Genomic DNA, 19473 nt, shown 5'->3' with positions numbered 1-19473 from the left:
TTATGTTTAAGTCCTTTATCCATTTTGAGTTTATTTTTGTGTATGGTGTAAGTTGGTGGTCTAGTTTCATTTTTTTGCATGTATCTGTCCAATTTTCCCAACATCATTTATTGAAGAGACTATCTTGACTCCATTGTATGTTCTTGCCTCCTTTGTCAAATATTAATTGAGCATATTGGTTCGGGTCGATTTCTGGGCTCTCTATTCTATTCCATTGCTCTATATGTCTGTTCTTGTGCCAGTACGAGGCAGTTTTGAGAACAGTGGCTTTGTAATACAGCTTGATATCTGGTATTGAATGATTTGTCTTAACAGAAGTCTTTCTCATTGCCTGCATCTTCTCACAAAATCCCTGACTTGAAGAGAGCGAGTGTGCTCTACTTCCTGATCCCCATACAGCTTCCAAACCACTCATCTTCCATGATTAATGTCCCATTCTCATCCCAAGTCTTTGCCACCTCTTCACAGCTCTGTAGTCCTTAGCACTACCTATTGCCCTAGATAACTTCAGCAAGAAGCTCATCTCCACTCCCTTGCTGTCTGGGCTGGCTCCATCCTTATCTGTCATGGTGATTTCAGCATATACATGGATGACACTCCTGACACATTTTTATTATGGTTCTTTGACTTCCTTGATATCACTGACTTGCACCTTCACAAAACACTAACTATCCAGCAGGATGATCATCTTTCCTATTACCTTCTACCGACTAAAATGAAAGTGTGCTCTTTTGATCACACTGATATTTAGTTGCTAGACATACCACCCTTCTCAATCCTTCACTTCATGAGGTAACAATAAGAACATTGCCAAAATAATGAAGTGGCCATTAAGGCAGTAAACAGTTAAAAAAAGCAGCAATCATATTTGAGGAAAATATTGGGAGAAGACTACACAGACGGGAAAGAATTATGTGTCTGTATTGGGGTAATGGGTTGGAAAATCCATATGTCTACATGTTGCCTTTTTCCTAAACTGAAAGACTGGTAGCAAGAGGGATAACATAGCAAAATCAATTTTCATTTAGAGAATTTATTTGTCTTTTAATTGTTCAAAATAAATATCTGAGCATGGATTACTTTAGAGCTACTTGCCGTAGTAATTCTTAAACTGTGATATCTGAATGTGATGTGGTGCTTTATGACCCTCTCATCATAGCTATTCACTTAAACTGAATCTACAAAGGAATTCTAATCTAGGTTAAAAGGAACTAAAACAGTTGAAGCAACTGTTTTGTAACTGAAGAATACCCCTATCATTGACTTCCCTATGTAAACTAAACTGTTCATTAAACAAGCAGAAATCTGAGGTCACTGGTAAAACTGCCTTTCTTCTGTCTCCACTTATTTTGAGCAAATTACTGTACATTATAGCTATTTGCTGAACAATGGTTTCTCAACTTCAGCACAACTGAAATTTGGGACCAGATATTTCTTTGTTGTGGGGACTCTCCTGTGCATTGTAGGATGGTGAGCAGACTCCCTGGCCTCTACCTACTCAATGCTCCAAACCCAAAATGTGACAACCAAAAATGCCTCAGACAATGCCAAGTGTCCTTTTGGGAGCAAAGTCACCCCAGTTGAGAGCTCTTGTTCTAAAGTCAGTTTTAGAGCTCAGTTTACACAAATGTCTGTACTCTCACATTATACAGATTTTTGTTCAAAGTCCACTTTTCACAGAGGTCTTCCTGACCCCTCCATCTAAAAAATATCTCCTACCATCACTTTGTATTCTCTCACCCTGCTTTATCTTTTTTTTTTGTTTGTTTTAATCCTCAACCGAGGATATGCTTTTCATTGATTTTAGAGAGAAAGAGGGAGAGGGAGAGAGAAGCATCGATTGGCTGCCTCATGCATGTGTCCAAACTGGGGATTGAATCCATAACCTGGGTATATGCCCTGACCTGGAATTGAATCCATGACCCTGCAGTGCACAAGACAACACTTTAGTCATTGAGCAACATTTGCCAGGGCCTGCTTTATCTTTCTCCACAGTCCTTACAACTAGATGGCATTATGTCATGGTTGCATTTGTTTACTTCGTCTTTCCACTGGAATATGGGTACCTCTAGCACCTGAAACAACATTGTCTGGCACCTAGAAGTCACTCTATAGGATTTTTTAAACAACAAACAAGCAAACAAACAAACTATGGAACTTATTAGAGGGGATACTCAGAAGCTGATGCAAATGACATATTACTAAAGCTAAATTTTCTAAATATACCCTGTAAATGGAAATGTAATGCTTATTTGTCTCTCTATATACCCTGTTACAAAAAGGATCTGATGGCAGCTGATGAGATCTACTAGCAGTTCAAAACTATAGTTTAACATATCCCTGCAGTGGAAAAAAACCACTGAATGGATCATAATGGACCAATTAGTCTTATTTGAGGTAGTATGGTACCTGATACATTTGTCAATCAATAATGGTATCAGAAAAGAAGCAGTATGAAATTATAGAATTAAAGTTTTGGTAAAAAAGTATTTCTTGTATTTTTTTTCTTTGTATTTATTAGGTTCTGATAAACCTAAGACACTGACAAGATAAAATTGTTTCAGGTACCTGCTTGAGATTAATAAAATTCAATGAGTGACTGTCACAACCTGACCACAGTAAATTTTAATGTAGAATAAGGACAAAAATATCAATGGGTACCTAGAGGGCAAAAATAAACTAAAAATCTGTTAAAACAAATTTAACAGTTAAATTATCTTTAGTATTGTGAACTTCATATTATTAACATTCTTCCCCTGAAACAAATCAAGGGTAAAAGAGTTTATTAATACAAAAGCTTACCTTTCATTCCAGCTCTCTTTGTATCATCAATAGTTAAAAGTATTTCTACTGCACTTTGAGCATCATCAGATAACTTTTCTTCACCTTCAGGCCAAGGGATATCTACAAATATGAATAAGCTTATTGATCATTGCTCAATATAATACACAGAGATAAATGAATCTATCTTAATAGGAGAAAAAGAATCACCTCTTTTCAGAATATTCTGGAATACCTGTTGTGGTGTTTCATCATTGAAAGGGGGAATTCCTGTTAGAAACTCAAACAAGCAAACTCCAAGTGCCCACCAGTCTACCGCAGGACCTAGAATTTAAAAGGAAGTAGTTGAATTTGAAAGAATTTTCTACAAATGTTTGATCAACTAAAACATTAATACATGGATATTTGGGCACAAAGCATTCATTTCCTAAGGCTTTCTTCTGGCTTCATAAGGTACAAACAGTCAAATGACCTTCATTTATGCAATATGGCAATTACTTTCCTTCTCTATTTTCTAAGAAGTTAAAATTAGCATTTAATACAGCTAGTTAAAGAAAAGTTAAAGCTATCTTTGCTCATTTATTAATAACCTGATATTCTGGATAGTTACATGTTCTAAATCCTAAAACACAACCAAGGAATGCATTTAATCTAAAGATTATTCTCTAAAAGTAATTACAGTACCTCTCAATTTCAAATTGGAAAATAACATTTTGATTTCATGTTTCACGCACTTCACAAAGTATGAGATGAAGTAGCTACATTTATACTAATTGGAGGATAGCCTGGTAATTATAGAAAGCCTTACTTACAAAGTGTTTTCATGTGTTTTATTCCTTTTAAGTTCATACAAGGATAAATTAGTTGAACAAGTAATATTCACTTAAACTACAGCTTGAGGTAATTAGGAGTTAAGTCTTAATAAGTAGGTAAAACTGATTTCTAAATAGTATTTTTATTGAAAGCACCAATTATATACAAAGATGTTTTAAAGGATTATTTTTAAAATGACCGTATAATCTGGTTTATGCTTTTGTTTAGTTCTGTTCATGAATAAGGTATTTACTAACCAAAGATTAACTTTAGTCCCAAAATAGTTAACTTTAGTACAAATTTAGAATAGGGATTCTATAGTCTAGTGCTAAATTTGCCTGGAAATCACTCTTAAAATCCAATTTCACAAAATCCATTACAATGTTTAAACAACTGCCACCCTTTTAAAACAAACAGGAAAGCACTGTGGAATATGCCATTAGGAAAAATAATCACATGCACATAGAATGCCTTTTCACCTGCAAGCAACATAACCCCATTTCCCCTGCGAACACAAGATGTAAACAGTCTACAGGCTTTTATGTCTTTAGTAATCACTATAAAAACATACAAACCACCTCAGTTAGTAGATTTTTAAAGCAGCACCAAGAAAGTATTCCTGTAGGTTAGATAATATAATGAATATAACCAAACAACAGAAAAGTAGGGGGACATCAGGAAAAAACATAAATTTTATTTAGTTTACTTAGATTAGAAATTAGGACCCTCTGACCAGCTCAGCCCAAATGTACTCATGTCAAAAACATACATGCTTTCTCCATGGATATGTCACACATACCCATATATGTGAGTCAAAGTCTAATAAGATCATATATTGGGATTAATTGTAGCAATTATATCATTAGCCCGAGAAAGAGAACAAACTGATTTTATACTACTGACTTTCTAATTCACAACCCACTTCTGTAATTGGTATACTGATACTGTTTATACCTTTTTATTTTCTAATAATAACAGAATTAAATGGTTTAGAAAATTCCAGCTATTTTGTAGCTGCTAATTTTATTGTTTTTATCAAGCCTATTTTCTCTGTTGCAGTAAAAAAAAAAAAAGTGGTATCTTCAGTCTCTGCTACCTTTAAAAACTATAAAAAATGCTGCATGCCTACATTTGTTTTCACAGAGCAGAGCAACCCTGATGTCTTCCTGCTCAGAAGACAGAAGATACTTCATGTTTATAATTCATAAGTGAGCTGAAGTGAAAAATAATTTTTTTCTGCAATGTGATCTAGTTATACTTTGACTTTTCTGTTTAATGTGCTTTGCCATATTGCTTTAAAGACAAGCTCACTCACCGGAAGTCAGAAATCCTGCAGGTAAGAGAACAATAGTTAGGTGCATTGTATTAAAATTCTGAGTTCATTCTCTCATCATGCATTGAATTAGATAACAGGAATTGTGACGGTATAAGGGGTACAAAGATGATTAAGAAAGAGCTTTTTCTCAGGAGAAAATAGCCTGCTTTGGGAGAGACAACACAGATAATTTTAACACAATGTTAAGAAAGCTGAAACAAAAATATGCACAAGAAGCTATGGGAGTGCCCTGGCTGATGTGCTCACTGGTCAGAACACCAGCCTGCGCACTGAAGGGTCTCAGGTTCGACTCCTGGCCAAGGGCATGTACCTGGGTCCCAGGTCAGAGTGTGTTTGGGAGGCAACCAGTCCATGTGTCTCACATCGATGTCAATGTCTGTCTGTCTGTCTGTCTTTCTCCTTCTCTCCCCCTCACTCTCTCCCTTTCACTCTCTCTGAACAGCAATGGAAAATAACATCCTCTGGAAAAAATATCCTTGGGTGAGGATTAATTAAAAAGAAAAGAAAAAAGAAAAAAAAGAAGCTATGGGAGAATCTGGCAGAGTTCCTATGTCTGCATGGTGAGGGGAAGACCAGGGAGGGCATCAGAGGAGTCATAGCTGTGCCTCAGCATGATAGTGGGAAATAGAGAGGTATACATGTAGTAAGGAGCAGAGACTGCCCCTGGGGCCTGGGATGGGGACATGAGGGAACAGATAGAGAACAGGGAACTGCTGTTTTTTTCTCCTTTTGATTATAAATTGCTTTGTATTACTTGTTATTTTAAAAACAATATATCAAATCACTTTTATAGAAAATAAAAATTTAAAAATATATCACTAGATAGCGGAGGTAACTAGGTGCCCCACTAAAATAATGGCAAGACCTGATAAAGTAAATCTTTCCATCTGAAGCTTACTTTCATACTTTATCCTAAGTTAGAGAACATGCACATTGTAATACAGTAAATGGGTTAGCAAATCCATGACTTAGCAAAAGGGGTGCTCACTGCACAAAACCAGTTCCGTGCCCCGAGGAACTTATTGCTTTGGCGAATAAAGGTGAACAGTAAATGTGTCCACTTGCAGCAGTGGAGAGATTTCTCTCAACGGCGACTGAGTGCTGCCCAGGAACTCTCCTGGACTGCTATCTCGAGGGAAACTTCAGACACTCGTCTTAGGAAACATTCTTAAGCGTTTGTAGTGGAGAAAATATAGTAACTAAAATATAACAACTAACTATAACATAGGTAGAGTGACATGAGCTTTAAACAGTTTCTAATGAAGTAATCCAGCAGTGAATAAGTAAATCTCCATCACGGATCGAGGGACATTTTATGGAATAGGTGACATTTGAACTGATGATAGATGAGAAAAAATTGGAGGAAGAAGATTGGGGACTGGCTTTTCTAAGCTACTTATGGAAATACTTGTGGAAAATTTGAAAACAAACGTGTCTCAAGGAGCGGACTGGGAATACAGGCCTGTTAGTGACTCTGAGAGGTGGCTGCCATGAGAGCTTGGGGTCTCACACACTACGACCCCTAACTTGGCTTTTAAAGAGCCATCAGAGTTTTTCAAGGAGGGAAGCAGCACGAGCCATGTCACGTTTTAAGAGGAAAACCTGTGTTTTGTGTGCAACCCTCTGGGATGCTTGTGGTCTCTCTGACCATGGACTCCAGGCTTTTAAAAGGTGGGCAAGGGTACAGAGTCATGGGAAGAGAACCATTTAAATTTCTAGACTGAAAAATACAAAACAGCTCAGCTATCTGTGCATTTTTCTATTGTTTTCCAAATAAATGTCTTAAAGAAAAAAAGTAAATAAGGGGGGAAGAGGAAAAATCTGGTGGCAATGATTATACATAACAGAACGAAGTTGAAGAGACCAGAAAGAAAGCCATTAAATGAACGAAAGGAAAAGATGAGGCAGAGATAGTGGCAGAAATGAAAAGGTGAGGAGAAATACTGCAGAGATATGGTTAACCTGATTTAAATGTCTGAATGTAGGGACAATGGCTGTATCACCACAAAGATGGTGAAACCGAGATAGGGAACAGAGGAAGAGAACACTGGGTAACAAACCCAGTTTTAACAGGCAGCATTCGAAAGACCAGTAGAATGCTAAATAGAGACTAGGCATGTGTCTGCTGCCTAGTGAAAGTTAGGATTAGAGATCAATATGTGGGAAACATCAACACAGACCCAACCGAAGTCATGGGAGTGATGAGATTAACAGGGAGCACGTGCATCAAAAAGGGTAAGGGGCAGAACCTGTAAGAACATCCGTATTTACAAGAGATAAGGAAAGAACTGAGGGGTAGCAATAGAGGTAAGAGGAGTGAGACTGAGAAGAGGCTGGCAGATTTGTAAATAATGACATCATAGATGACTGGTAATAAAGTTTCAGTTAAATAGTTGGGATAATAACCAGATTGCCAAAGCAAAAGAGGCACCTTTGAGAAGTTGGGTAGTGAGTGGAAGGGTGGAAACGAATTTTCAGACTAAGGAAAAAAATCCTGCAAAGAAATAAAAGTTGTGGATGGTGGGGTGGGGAAGATGAGACAGATGACCACCAAGAGTTCAAAGCATCTATCAAGATGTAGAGGAAAGCAGCATGGATGGAACTGGAGAGCATTACGCTAAGTAAAATAAGCCAGTCAGAGAAGGATAAATACCACATGATCGCACTCATTTGTGGAATATAATGAACAACATAAACTGATGAACAAGGGCAGATCCAGAGATGGAGAGGCATCGATCGGACCGTCGGGCCTTGGAGGGAAGGTAGGGGAAGGTGGGGGGAAGGGGGAGAGATCAACCAAAGGATTTATATGCAAGCATATAGGCCTAACCAATGGACACGGACAACAGGGGGGTGAGGGCATGAGTGGGGGGGATGGGGGGTAACGTGGGGATAAGGACACATATGTAATAACTTAATCAATAAAAAAATTAAACACAAACAAACAAAAACAATAGAGGATATGGAGCCCTAACCAGTTTGGTTCAGTGGATAGAGCATCGGCCAGCAGACTGAAGGGTCCCAGGTTCGATTCTGGTCAAGGGCATGTACCTTGGTTGCGGGCACATCCCCAGTAGGGGGTGTGCAGGAGGCAGCTGATCGATGTTTCTCTCTCATCGTTGTTTCTAACACTCTATCCCTCTCCCTTCCTCTCTGTAAAAATCAATAAAATGTATTAAAAAAAGAAAAAAGATGTAGAAGAAAGGGCCCAGCTGGCATGGCTCAGTGGCTGAGCGTCGACATATGAACCAGGAGGTCATGGTTCGATTCCCGGTCAGGGGCACATGCCCGGGCTGCAGGCTCCATCCCCATTGTGGTACATGCAGGAGGCAGCCAATCAATGATTTTCTCTCTCATCATCGATGTTTCTCTCTCTCTCTCCCCCTCTCCCTTTCTCTCTGAAATAAATATATATAAAGATGTAGAAGAAAGGGTTATGTTGTGGGTTGAATCATGCCCTCCTGAAAAAAGATAAGTTGAAGTCTTAACCTTGAGGTTCCCTGAATGTGACATTTGGAAATAGGGTCCTTGCAGACATAATTAGCTAGGTTAAGATGAAGTCACACTGGAGTAGGGAGGGTCCCTAATTTAATATGACTGGGGTCCTTATAAGAACACAGCCATGAGACTACAGAGACAAAGGAGAACACATATGAAGAGGGAAGATTAGAGTGATCCATCTACAAGCCAAGCATGGTCCTGTCAACTCTTTGATTTTAGACTTCTAGCCTCCAGAACTGTCAGACCATAAATTTCTGTTGTTTTGAACCACCCAGGTGATAGTACTTTGTTACAGTAACCCTCGGACACAAATATGGCTCATTTTCAGAATGTAGGAAGGGAAAAAAGGATAAGTGAAAATGTCATCCTTTTTTCCCTATATTTCAATTTGAAAAATGGCTCATTTCTGGCTTGACCCTCTGGTGAGGGTACAAGTGAGGTTAAGCGCTAAACAGGAACAGGCTTCTGCAGACTGAACAGAGGTATTGGCTCAACTTTGTATTTTTGAGTCCAAACTACAACAGACTTGAGGAGACGTTTAAAGCAAAGGAAACCAGGGCTGAAAGGTGGGGCTTCTCTGGGTCACTGAGACGATACCAGAAGCAAACAACAAACGGCTGCATGTCTTCTTTTCCGGTAACAAATGCCACATATAGGAGGAAAGAGTAATGCATGAGTTCATTTTCTTCTACTTCAGGTAATCCAAGTACCAAAGAAATTTAAAACAATTTTACCTCAAAAGAAAATGTAGTGTGATAGGTAACACTTCAAAAACTCAAGACATGTCTGCCTTACCATGGGCCCTGCCTAGTAACAGCTCAGGTGCGAGGTAGTCTGGGGTTCCCAGGATTCGCCCATCATCCACTGGGGCTGCCCCTCTTCTCACACTTTTTGGAGTTCGATACGGAGTTCCTGACTTGACCTGACTTGGGGTCTGCTAATTTAAAAAGAATTTTTAAAAGACAATAAATATCTTAATCTTAATTCTTTTTACAGTGAACAGAAATGCCAAAACAAAAAAGCTGGTCATAAAGGACATACTCATATCCTTAATTTTGAAAAAGGACTCATAAAGAATTATAATTATACAAAGTCCTCATATCTAACAATACTCAATAGTTTAGGTAACACCAACTATTTCAATAAGATCTGGACATGCAAGAAAAAATGAAAACGTTAACAAAAAAAAACTCCACTGTAGGAGCCTGAGGCTGACAAATGACTGAAATATTATGATAATATGTAAGATAGAACTAAATATAAATAACCTCTTGTGCTAACTGGAGTTTAAGTGCTTAAGGTATTTTGTTGTCTCATAAAAACTCTGAGCTCAGCAGGATAGAGAGCATTATATTCTACAGACTGAGGGAAACAGAGATTCTGAGGGTAAGGGACTTCTAAGTCACCCAGTAAGTTCTGAATAGAAAACCCAACTTGTAACTCTCAAGTTTCCACTTTTTTTTAAATTATGATGTCTCTCCAAGGGGAAAATAAAAGGGGTTAGAAAATAAAAACAAAATAAGATTTAGAATATGTATTTTCAACTTTTTTTCTGTAAAGAAGAGATCACCTAAATATGTCTTTAGAAGAGAGCAGAGTAGATTTTAATTTTATAACTCACAGATTTTCTGGGGTCAAGTGAAAATATGTAGTTATAAATATACTAGAGGCCCAGTGCATGGATTCGTGCACCAGTGGGGTTCCTCGGCCTGGCCTGTGGGGATAGGGCTGAAACCGCCTCTCCGACATCCCCTGAGGGGTCCCAGATAGGGAGAGGGTGGTTCTCGGGTGACACCCCCCAGAATTGGACTTCCTCCTCTCTGGTTCCAGGTGCATCACCTGAGAACCGCTGCTGCCAAGTGACCACAGCTCGGCAACTCCTGCTTTGAGCATCTTCCCCCTGGTGGTCAGTGCGCGTCATAGCTACTGGCCAGTCGGCCGGTCACTTAGGCTTTTATATATATTGATGATCGTAAATATGTGTAAGTGTATAGAGCAGTACAACCACTAGCTTTACCTTTCTTCATTAAAACTTCCAACAAATTTTCCAATAAGTAAAACAAAACTGTATGCTTAATATCATATAGTTTAGCTGAGAGGCAAGAGTCTGGCCTTCATAGTTTACTTTTCTACCATCCAAAGAACAAAGTGTTAGAAAGTTATACATACCTGATATGGCAAGTAGGATCTTTCTTTTTGAGTTGGGGTTATGGCCATGGGATATGAACCACTATAAGCACACGAAATATCCATTGCATCTAAATTAATGCTCATTTTGGATGGTTCTGAATTATTGGATACATTAATATGGCTGTTAAAACTTCGAAAAGCTACAGCATTTCTTTTAGAGACGGTTAATGTTTTCAACACCTCTGAAGAAGGAGCTAACATTTTTTGGTTACTGTCTTCGACAACAGGATTCTCATCACCTTTTGGCAAGGTACTTTCTTGGCAGCTGAGTGATACACTAAGTAAGTCTTCAATATTTGACTCTTCAAAAGAAGATTCTTTGATGCTTTTGTTTGGATTTAAGGACTGCCTTTCTAATGGACTTTCCAATATAGAAATTCCAGGAAAAGATGAATCAGAGTCCATACAAATACTTTTAGAAGCTCTATCATCATCAGAACATAGAAAACTAGAACTTAAGTTGTCCTTGTTATTTTTGTCACAATCTTCATCCAGTTCACACATAAGATTTTTTGCTATCACTGGGATATTTGTTTTTTCTGGTGTTTGTTGTTTATCCATAAAAGAATCGACCATATTCTCCTTATAAGTACAGTCATTTTGCTGACTTCTATATACTGATAATTTAAGGTCCTGAATTTCAGTTGTTAAGCCTGTACTTTGATTTGTATAACAATCTCTCATTTCATTACTATGCTTATACTCTATACAATTTTTTTTATTCAGTATAGTTTTCTGACAAGGACTGGAGTCAACTAACTCAAAATGTCTCTTAACACTTTTTTTCCCAAGGTGCTCTTCAGTTATACCAGCAGAATTTACAGTCCCCTGATTTGACTGATGAAAACCAGACTGTCTTGTGCAAGTAGCCATATTAGTATTATTTATATCCAGTTCTCTTGCTTCCCAAGAATCTTTCCCAGAGAAGCACTTTTTAGCAAGGTTTACACAAGAGCTTCCACTGGCAGGAACGGCACTACTATTCTGGATGGGAGAAAGGGCTAACTCAAGATTCTTCTTATTGAAACTTATGGTCTCGATGTCATTTGTAGATTTTGTACATAAAGGCTTTTCAGTTGTGTTCCAACTCATCATTGGAGAGCCCAATCCATCGTCATTTTCCTAAGAGGAGAGGGAGAACCATTTTTTAGTTATATAAAGCTGAGATTTTTTTAACCTATTAAACCTCTGTCCACTTAGGTGGAATAAATGCTTCATAAACTATTATGCTACCTATTCCTACTTTCCAATGAAACAAAAAAACGATGATAACAGATAATTAAAAAGCAGCATAAATTATAGCATACATTTATACACATTATTTAGAGTGAAACACTGGTCTAAAATGTAAATCCATTACTCTATACTTATTTGATACTCTATTACATGTTATTTAAATAGAACAAATTAACAGGCAACATATTTAGACAAATTTTGGGGTAAGGCAGCATTATGTATATATCCTCTTTGCAATGGGAATATGATTGATTTTGTTTTGAACTGCAAAAGTACAGGGCTTGATATAAATATAGTTAATAGTAAATTATAGCTAAAATATTATTATTATTATTTGTTAAATATACTTTTATTGATTTCAGAGAGAAAGGGAGAGAGAGAGAAACATCAATGATAAGAGAATCATTGAAGGGCTGCCTCCTGCACAACCCACACCTCAGGATTGAGCCTGCAAACCGGGTATGTGCCCTGACCGGGAATCAAACAGTGACCTTCTGGTTCATAGATCAATGCTCAACCATTGAGCCAGGCCGGCGGGAATAGTAAAAAATATTATTAATACAAGCATGTATCACTTCAAACAAGTATAATAACACCAAGCTGATAAGGATGAGGCTAAATTAGTGGTAATTTATAATGAAAAAACAAAAATAACATGGGTTAAATCCATTGTCAATAAGTTGAATTAATGATACATTAATAACAAAATGTTTTTCTTGAAAACTGAACTCCAACCATCTACAGATGTTCTTGGGTGATATGAGCTTTGTACCTAATATTGCAAATTGGTGCATTAGGATTTTTACAAGATCATTCAATTAGAGGGAGTCTTCAATCACTATCTTTAATAGTACCTATTTTTGACATGTGAAAATGAAATTTTATTAACTCAGTATTAATTCGGAACACTTAAGTCATAAACCAAAGAAAATTCCTGAATTACAATTCATTGATCTGTAAGCACGGAAATGATGCATTTGGGGATTAGCACAGGGTTTATCAGGGTTCCCTTGTCCTTCTATAATCCAATCATTGCATTCCTCAGGGATGCAGAAGTAGAGAAAGAAGGCAAAGCTGTGTACAGTTGAAATAGTATATTTTTTCCTTGAATAGGACAGAAATGAAATAATAGTACTAGTAATGCAAATCTGGTTTATTCTGTAACATATACGTATTACCTACAGAGCAGCCTATAAGGAGAAAAGGAAAAACAATTGAGAAATCCTGCCTTAACTAAAAAATAGTTTGACCTTGCTCCTAAAATGCAAATATCCAACAATAATAAAGAAAATCATATGACTGAGAATGAGGAATAAATACAATCTAAATTATTTAATCAAACAGAAGGTTTATTCTTTGTGCACTACCATTATTCTAACGAACATTATTAGTATTATTACTAGAAGCCTGGTGCATGAAATTCATGCACTGGGGTGGTGGTGGTGGTGGTGGTGGGAGGGTCCCTCAGCCCGGCCTGTGCCCTCTCGCAGTCCGGGAGTCCTAGGGGGATGTCCAACTGATGGCTTAGGCCCACTCCTTGCAGGGAGTGGGCCTAAGCTGGCAGTCGGGAGCACACTGACCACCACGGGGCAGCTCCTACATTGAGCGTCTGCCCCCTGGTGGTCAGTGTGCATCATAGCGACCGGTTATTCGGCTGTTTGGTCGATTTGCATAGTAGCCTTTTATTATCAAGATTATTATTATTATATTTAATCCTCACCTGAGGATATGTTTCCACTGATATGATAGAGGAAGGTAAAGAGAGAGGGAGAGATAAAAATTTATGTGAGAGAGAAACATTGATCAGTTTCCTGCCATACTAGCCCCCACTGGGGATTGAACCCAGAATCTGAGTATATGCCCTGATCAGGAATCAAACTCACCACCTTTTGGTGTATAGGATGATAATCCAAACAACTGAGCCACACTGGTCAGGGCTAATCTAACTTTATTTTATTGAAATTTTATGAGGGCAACTTTATTACAATTTAAAATTTTAGTTCCTCTCAGTTTTAATAGCTTTTAAAAATAGCAAAAACAGAATATATAATCTAAGTAAAATAATTAAGTAAATTCACTCATTTGGCAGCAATTTTCTTAGAATAGAAGCTTTTAAAGGTACAACTGGGGATGTGCCCACAACCAAGGTACATGCCCTTGACCAGAACCGAACCTGGGACCTTTCAGTCCGCAGGCCGACGCTCTATCCACTGAGCCAAACCAGCCAGGGCTGGCAGCAATTTTCTTAGAATAGAAGCTTTTAAAGGTACACATATATTATCTTTGTGGTCTAAAAGTTATTTCTGGGGGTTAGGGGGTGACAAGATTTGACTTTGGGTGGTGAGCACATGGTGCAATATACAGATCTTGTAACATAGAAACCAACACCTGAAATCTTATGCTCATGTTGACCAACGCCACCCCAATAAATTTAATTTAAAACCCCCCACAAAAACAAAAAACTCTTAGGCAAAAGTTATTTCTTATCCAGAAGAGTTGCCATTCCATTAAATGAGAAACTGGCAGAAAACAGTACAGAAAGAGGTAGTGTTAGTTTAAAAATGAGATATAGGTTAAAAAAAATCAATAAGCTAATATCTGTTTCACAGGTAGGAAATTAAAAAAAGTCTATTTAGGTGCCTAGAAGACAAACATTTACTATCAATTTACAGCAAAAATTTTAAAAATTGAAATCTCATTATATAAAGTGAGTAATTTCACATTTGAACAAGAAATAAAATATATGTATTTTTCTTTTTAAAATATTTTTTATTGATTTCAGGGAGGAGGGGAGAGATAGAAACATCAATGATGAGAGAGAATCATTGGTCAGCTGCCTCCTGCACATCCCCAACTGGGGATCAAGCCCGCAACCCGGGTATGTGCCCCTGACCAGAATCGGACCCAGGACCCTTCAGTCTGCAGGCAGATGTCTATCCACTGATAGGGCAAAAAGTAAAATATTTCAAAAGAATTTGACCGGATATACAGGAAAATGAAGAGTACCTTTACTGCTGTTGATGTAACAGCTTCATTTCCATACAGAATTTAAATGAAAAGGTAAAAAGTGTTCCTATCATTAATTTCACATACATAGTTGGTTTTGGTTAAGATAAATTTCATTCTAACCTGGCAATCTTTTTCCCATGTAGGACTGCTGTGGCATTCAGATTCCATACTGGATACAAAAGTGTAGGACTGACTACTGGCACTGGATGTAGCCAGCCTTGTCCTAGACTGGAGTAGGTTAGGAGTTAGACACTTTACAGGCATCCTGGGGTTGGAGGCAACTGTTTCAAGACCTGTAGGGAAGAGAAAATATTGAAGCTTATGACACATCTTTCTTTTTTTAAAAAAAAAAAATATTTTTGCCGAACCGGTTTGGCTCAGTGGATAGAGCGTCGGCCTGCGGACTCAGGGGTCCCAGGTTCGATTCCGGTCAAGGGCATGTACCTTGGTTGCGGGCACATCTCCAGTGGGGGGTATGCAGGAGGCAGCTATTGACGTTTCTCTCTCATCGATGTTTCTAACTCTCTATCCCTCTCCCTTCCTCTCTGTAAAAAAAACAAAAACCAATAAAATATATTAAAAACAAACAAAAAAATCTCATAAATGATAAAAAATAAAACAAAAACTGTTCTGAGTTAAAAAAATACTTTCAACATTTGTAAAGTAAAAATCAGGACAAGGGAACTAATTTATAATTAGGAGGAAATCCATTTGAATATTCATTACCCAATTTGATAAAGGAGCATTATTGATGTACTATATCCAGATGTGACAGGAGGCTCAAATGTGACTAAATTTTCTCAGTTCAGTTTGTATTTAATTAAAAAATATAGCTTTATTTTAATGTTGGGGTTTATGTGCTTACAAGTGTGAATTATACACATCCATAAGAGATTTTTTTTTAAAAACCACTGGGCAAAACAAATAAGTAATGACAAAGTGACTAAGAGTGAGCCAGTGGAAGAAAGCAGCACTATTAACATGATACATATTCCTTCATTGTGTAAATAAATAATGATGCCGAAAACTATTGCTCCTGAACTTATAATTAGACACAACAGACAATCATGCTTTTACCAAAGATCATAAAACATAAACTATAAAGATTTTGTACCTATATAAAAAGATACCTTTATCTTGTTTTCTTTTTCCAAAATGGGTGAATATAACTTTAATCCCAAATAAGTTATTAATCTTAGCTTTTTAATTAAATAAATCTTGTTAGAACTTTAAATCTGGAAGAAGCATTTCAAAGCCCATCTAAGACAACTTTCTTTTTGGTACATAAATCTGTCAATGGAATTCCTGAAACTCAATGGATACCGTCCTTGATATTTGACCAAACTGTTCAGTTGCCTTTTCTGGTAATATGGAATTTGTGTCTAATCCAATGCCATGTGCATACTATGTATCTGCTAATGAGTTCTTTCTGGATCACTATGATCAGACTATTCCTTACTTTGGAACTTTTGATGTCTCCCCTTTTTCTACAGCTTAAATTCTAGGTTCTTGATAATGATCTTGACCCTTCTCTATCTGCTAAGCCTTCTTTTCCATTGTACATACTTCTCATCTCTCTATATAAAAGCCTAAACAACCATTGCGACTGAACAACTCGTTGACCAGTTGCTATGACGCACACTGACCACCAGGGGGCAGACACTCAATGCAGGAGCCACCCCTTGGTGGTTGGTGTGTTCCCTAGCCACCTCCCCAACCCCTCCCCCTGCAGTCCCTCCCCCTCAGCTGGCCGACCCCCCCCAATAGGCCTCAATCACCGGCCAGGCAGAGGGACCCCACCTTTGCACGAATTCGTGCATCAGGCCTCTAGTTCTCATGTAATATAGTAAGTCCCTATGGTGTGAAGGTGGAATATACTTCCATGTGTCCATGCCTTTGCTCATGCTAGTGCCTCTATCTGAAATGCTCTTTTCCACCATACTTGGAGTTAAGTTCCTCTTTCTGAGTCTAGCTTGGCTGTTGCTATATCTTTATTTAGAACCATTCCTGATTTTCCAAGTTAGTATTTGTCACTTTTTGTTTTGCCTAAAAGTATGCCTCTGTGACATTTATTTCATTGTTATTGTTAGTTACCATTTTATACCTATAATCACCACAAAAGTATAATTTCTTCTGAGGCAAGGATATCTTTTATCCATCTTTATATCCATAGCAGAGTGCCTTGCAGCTATCTGATTCTGACTAAAGAATGACTAAGGGAGTTACAATTATTTTTTCTTAAGACTAAGGCTATAAAATAACACTGGCATATTACATTCCAGGTGTACCGGTTAATAATGCAGATTTTGTAATTAAAGAAAACACGATAATTTCAAGAGAAACATCAAAAGGGCTTTATTCAAAGTAATGTCCATCGCTAGCTACAGATTTCCCCATCTTTAGGTAATTTGTGGATACCGTCCCAATAGAACTTTTCTTGTTTTGAGGCAAACCATTCAGAGACTCAATTTTCCACTTCTTCGTATGTTTTGAAGGGCTGCTCAAAAAGTGCATGTGCCATTGATCAGAATAAATGGTAATCTGAAGGAGCAAGGTCTGGTGAATATAGCGGGTGGGTTAATACTTCCCAGGCAAGATCTTTTAATGTGTCTTTAACTGGTTTTTAAGTGTGTGATGGTGCACTGTCATGAAGCAAAATTACTTTGCGTGTCTTCCGGCCCATTCTGGTTGTTTTACAATCAAAGCATGGTTCAAATTGACCTGGACGTTCTTTGTCTTTCACATCGAAATCATCACTTTTAAAGTGTTTAAACCAGCGTTCACAAGCATCTTGAGATGGAGCGTGTTTACCATAAGCTTCCCGAAGTATATGGTAACTATCAGCAGCACTTTTATTCAAAATAATGAATTAAAACTTCTGGCAAATGCTTTTTTTTGGGCACGAAATTCGACATTTTTAAGCGTAAAAATGTCTATGATTTTAACACCTTCAGAAAAGTTGACATATGAAGTTTTGAAGCTTGTTGTCAATACAACAAAATAGCATACATATCAAATCGCATATATATCAGCATATGTGTAACTCCATCTTATTGAAAAAAATCCACATTATTAACCGGCACACCTGGTATTTTATCAGTCTCTGTTTATCCAACCTATATATATATATATTTCAGGCATTTTCATTTTTACAGTGGGTTTTGACAGAAGAAACAAGATTCACTAATTTGGAGGAAAGGACAGGTGAACAGAAAATTGTATTTGCAACCAGGAGTCAGCTTACCCATTTACTAGTGTGTGACTAAGCGTTTTCAAATATTAGCTTTTCTCATTTGCAAAAATAAGTAACAGTAAATGTTCTAGACATGTACAGATTTGTCGAGGACCAAATTCAAAATGAGGTAACATCCATGAAAACAACTAACACTATGTCATTCACATTCCCAAGATGAAGAACATGATTGTGGAGAACTAAATTGCCAAGTAATAAAGAGTGATGTTAAGTACCATATAAATGTCAAGTGTCCCACTCTCCTCTTCTAGAACTTGGCTTTGTATTTAAAAAACACACAAATATTTTATTGATTTTTACAGAGAGGAAGGGAGAGGGATAGAGAGTTAGAAACTTCGATCAGCTGCCTCCTGCACAACCCCTACCGGGGACCAAGCCTACAACCAAGGTACATGCCCTTGACCGGAATCGAACCTGGGACCCTTCAGTCCTTGGGCCAATGCTCTATCCATTGAGCCAAACCGGTTAGGGCTGGCTTTGTATTTTATTGTATGCTACTTAAAAAATTATAACTTTTCTTTGACTATTTTATTTAAAAAATCTTTCAGAAATTTTACAAACACATAATATTACAGGTACTATATCTTCTCTATATAAGATTTCCATAGACCCAATATAGTGATATCTACCCAATGGTCATTCTAATGCTAGAAATAATTGAAGATTATCTCATTAGCTAGAATTTTTGTTCTATTGACTTAAACATCTGGAACAATCCCTGCCAGAAGTAGTGTCTACATAATGAAATATAGGCATGCCACAGAGTATTCAAATATTTGTATTTTTTTATTGCTAAACTGATATTAGAAGTAAACTGTTTTTTCTTTTATACTCACATGATTTTAGTAGTTTGCTAGAATAAGGAGTACTGTCCGTTTGTTCCACAGACGTAGGACAAATTTGTCCTTGAGAAAGCTGTGATGTTTCAGATACATGGGCTGAAAGAATATTTGCAGAGTCTTGACTTTCTTCTTCAACTGGTGGGTGCTATTAAAAAGAGAAAGACAAATATAAATGTTAATATTTATCTTCACAAAAACACCACCTACTGGTAAGTGCATAGACCTAAGTAGATTAATTCTCAGAGTAACCTCACATGCTTGATACTTACATTAATTTTTAAAAAACCATATTTTTATTGATTTTAGAAAGGAAGGGAGAGGAAGAGAGAAACATCAATGATAAGAGAAAATCATTGATTGGCTGCCTCCTGCATGCCCCCTACTGCCACCTGGGCGTGTGCCCCTGACCGGAATTGAACCCAGGACCCTTCAGTCCACAGGCTGATGCTCTATCCATTGAGCCAAACCTGCTAGGGTTACTTACATTAATTTTCATAATTTATTTAAAAAGA

General features: G+C 37.4%; 1 protein-coding gene across 4 annotated transcripts in view; it reads right to left on the bottom strand.

Moving 5' to 3' along the window:
- MASTL (microtubule associated serine/threonine kinase-like) overlaps window positions 1-19473 on the bottom strand; it is a 41128-nt gene that overhangs the window by 8297 nt on the left and 13358 nt on the right. The window contains exons 6-11 of one of the 4 annotated variants that reach the window (XM_005856962.2): window positions 18956-19106; window positions 14987-15159; window positions 10601-11743; window positions 9227-9365; window positions 2992-3105; window positions 2803-2904 (exon numbers count right to left, since the gene is read on the bottom strand). In XM_005856962.2, coding sequence (XP_005857024.1) covers window positions 2803-2904; window positions 2992-3105; window positions 9227-9365; window positions 10601-11743; window positions 14987-15159; window positions 18956-19106 — 1822 coding nt within the window. Of the gene's footprint in view, window positions 1-2802; window positions 2905-2991; window positions 3106-9226; window positions 9369-10600; window positions 11744-14986; window positions 15160-18955; window positions 19107-19473 lie in introns of all 4 variants that reach the window. The other 3 variants (XM_005856963.2, XM_014540605.1, XM_014540609.1) reach the window with 3 other exon arrangements.

This window comes from Myotis brandtii, unplaced genomic scaffold (assembly GCF_000412655.1).
Source record: "Myotis brandtii unplaced genomic scaffold, ASM41265v1 scaffold1058, whole genome shotgun sequence".
Taxonomy (NCBI): domain Eukaryota; kingdom Metazoa; phylum Chordata; class Mammalia; order Chiroptera; family Vespertilionidae; genus Myotis; species Myotis brandtii.
This window is presented reverse-complemented; position numbering and strand designations above follow the sequence as displayed.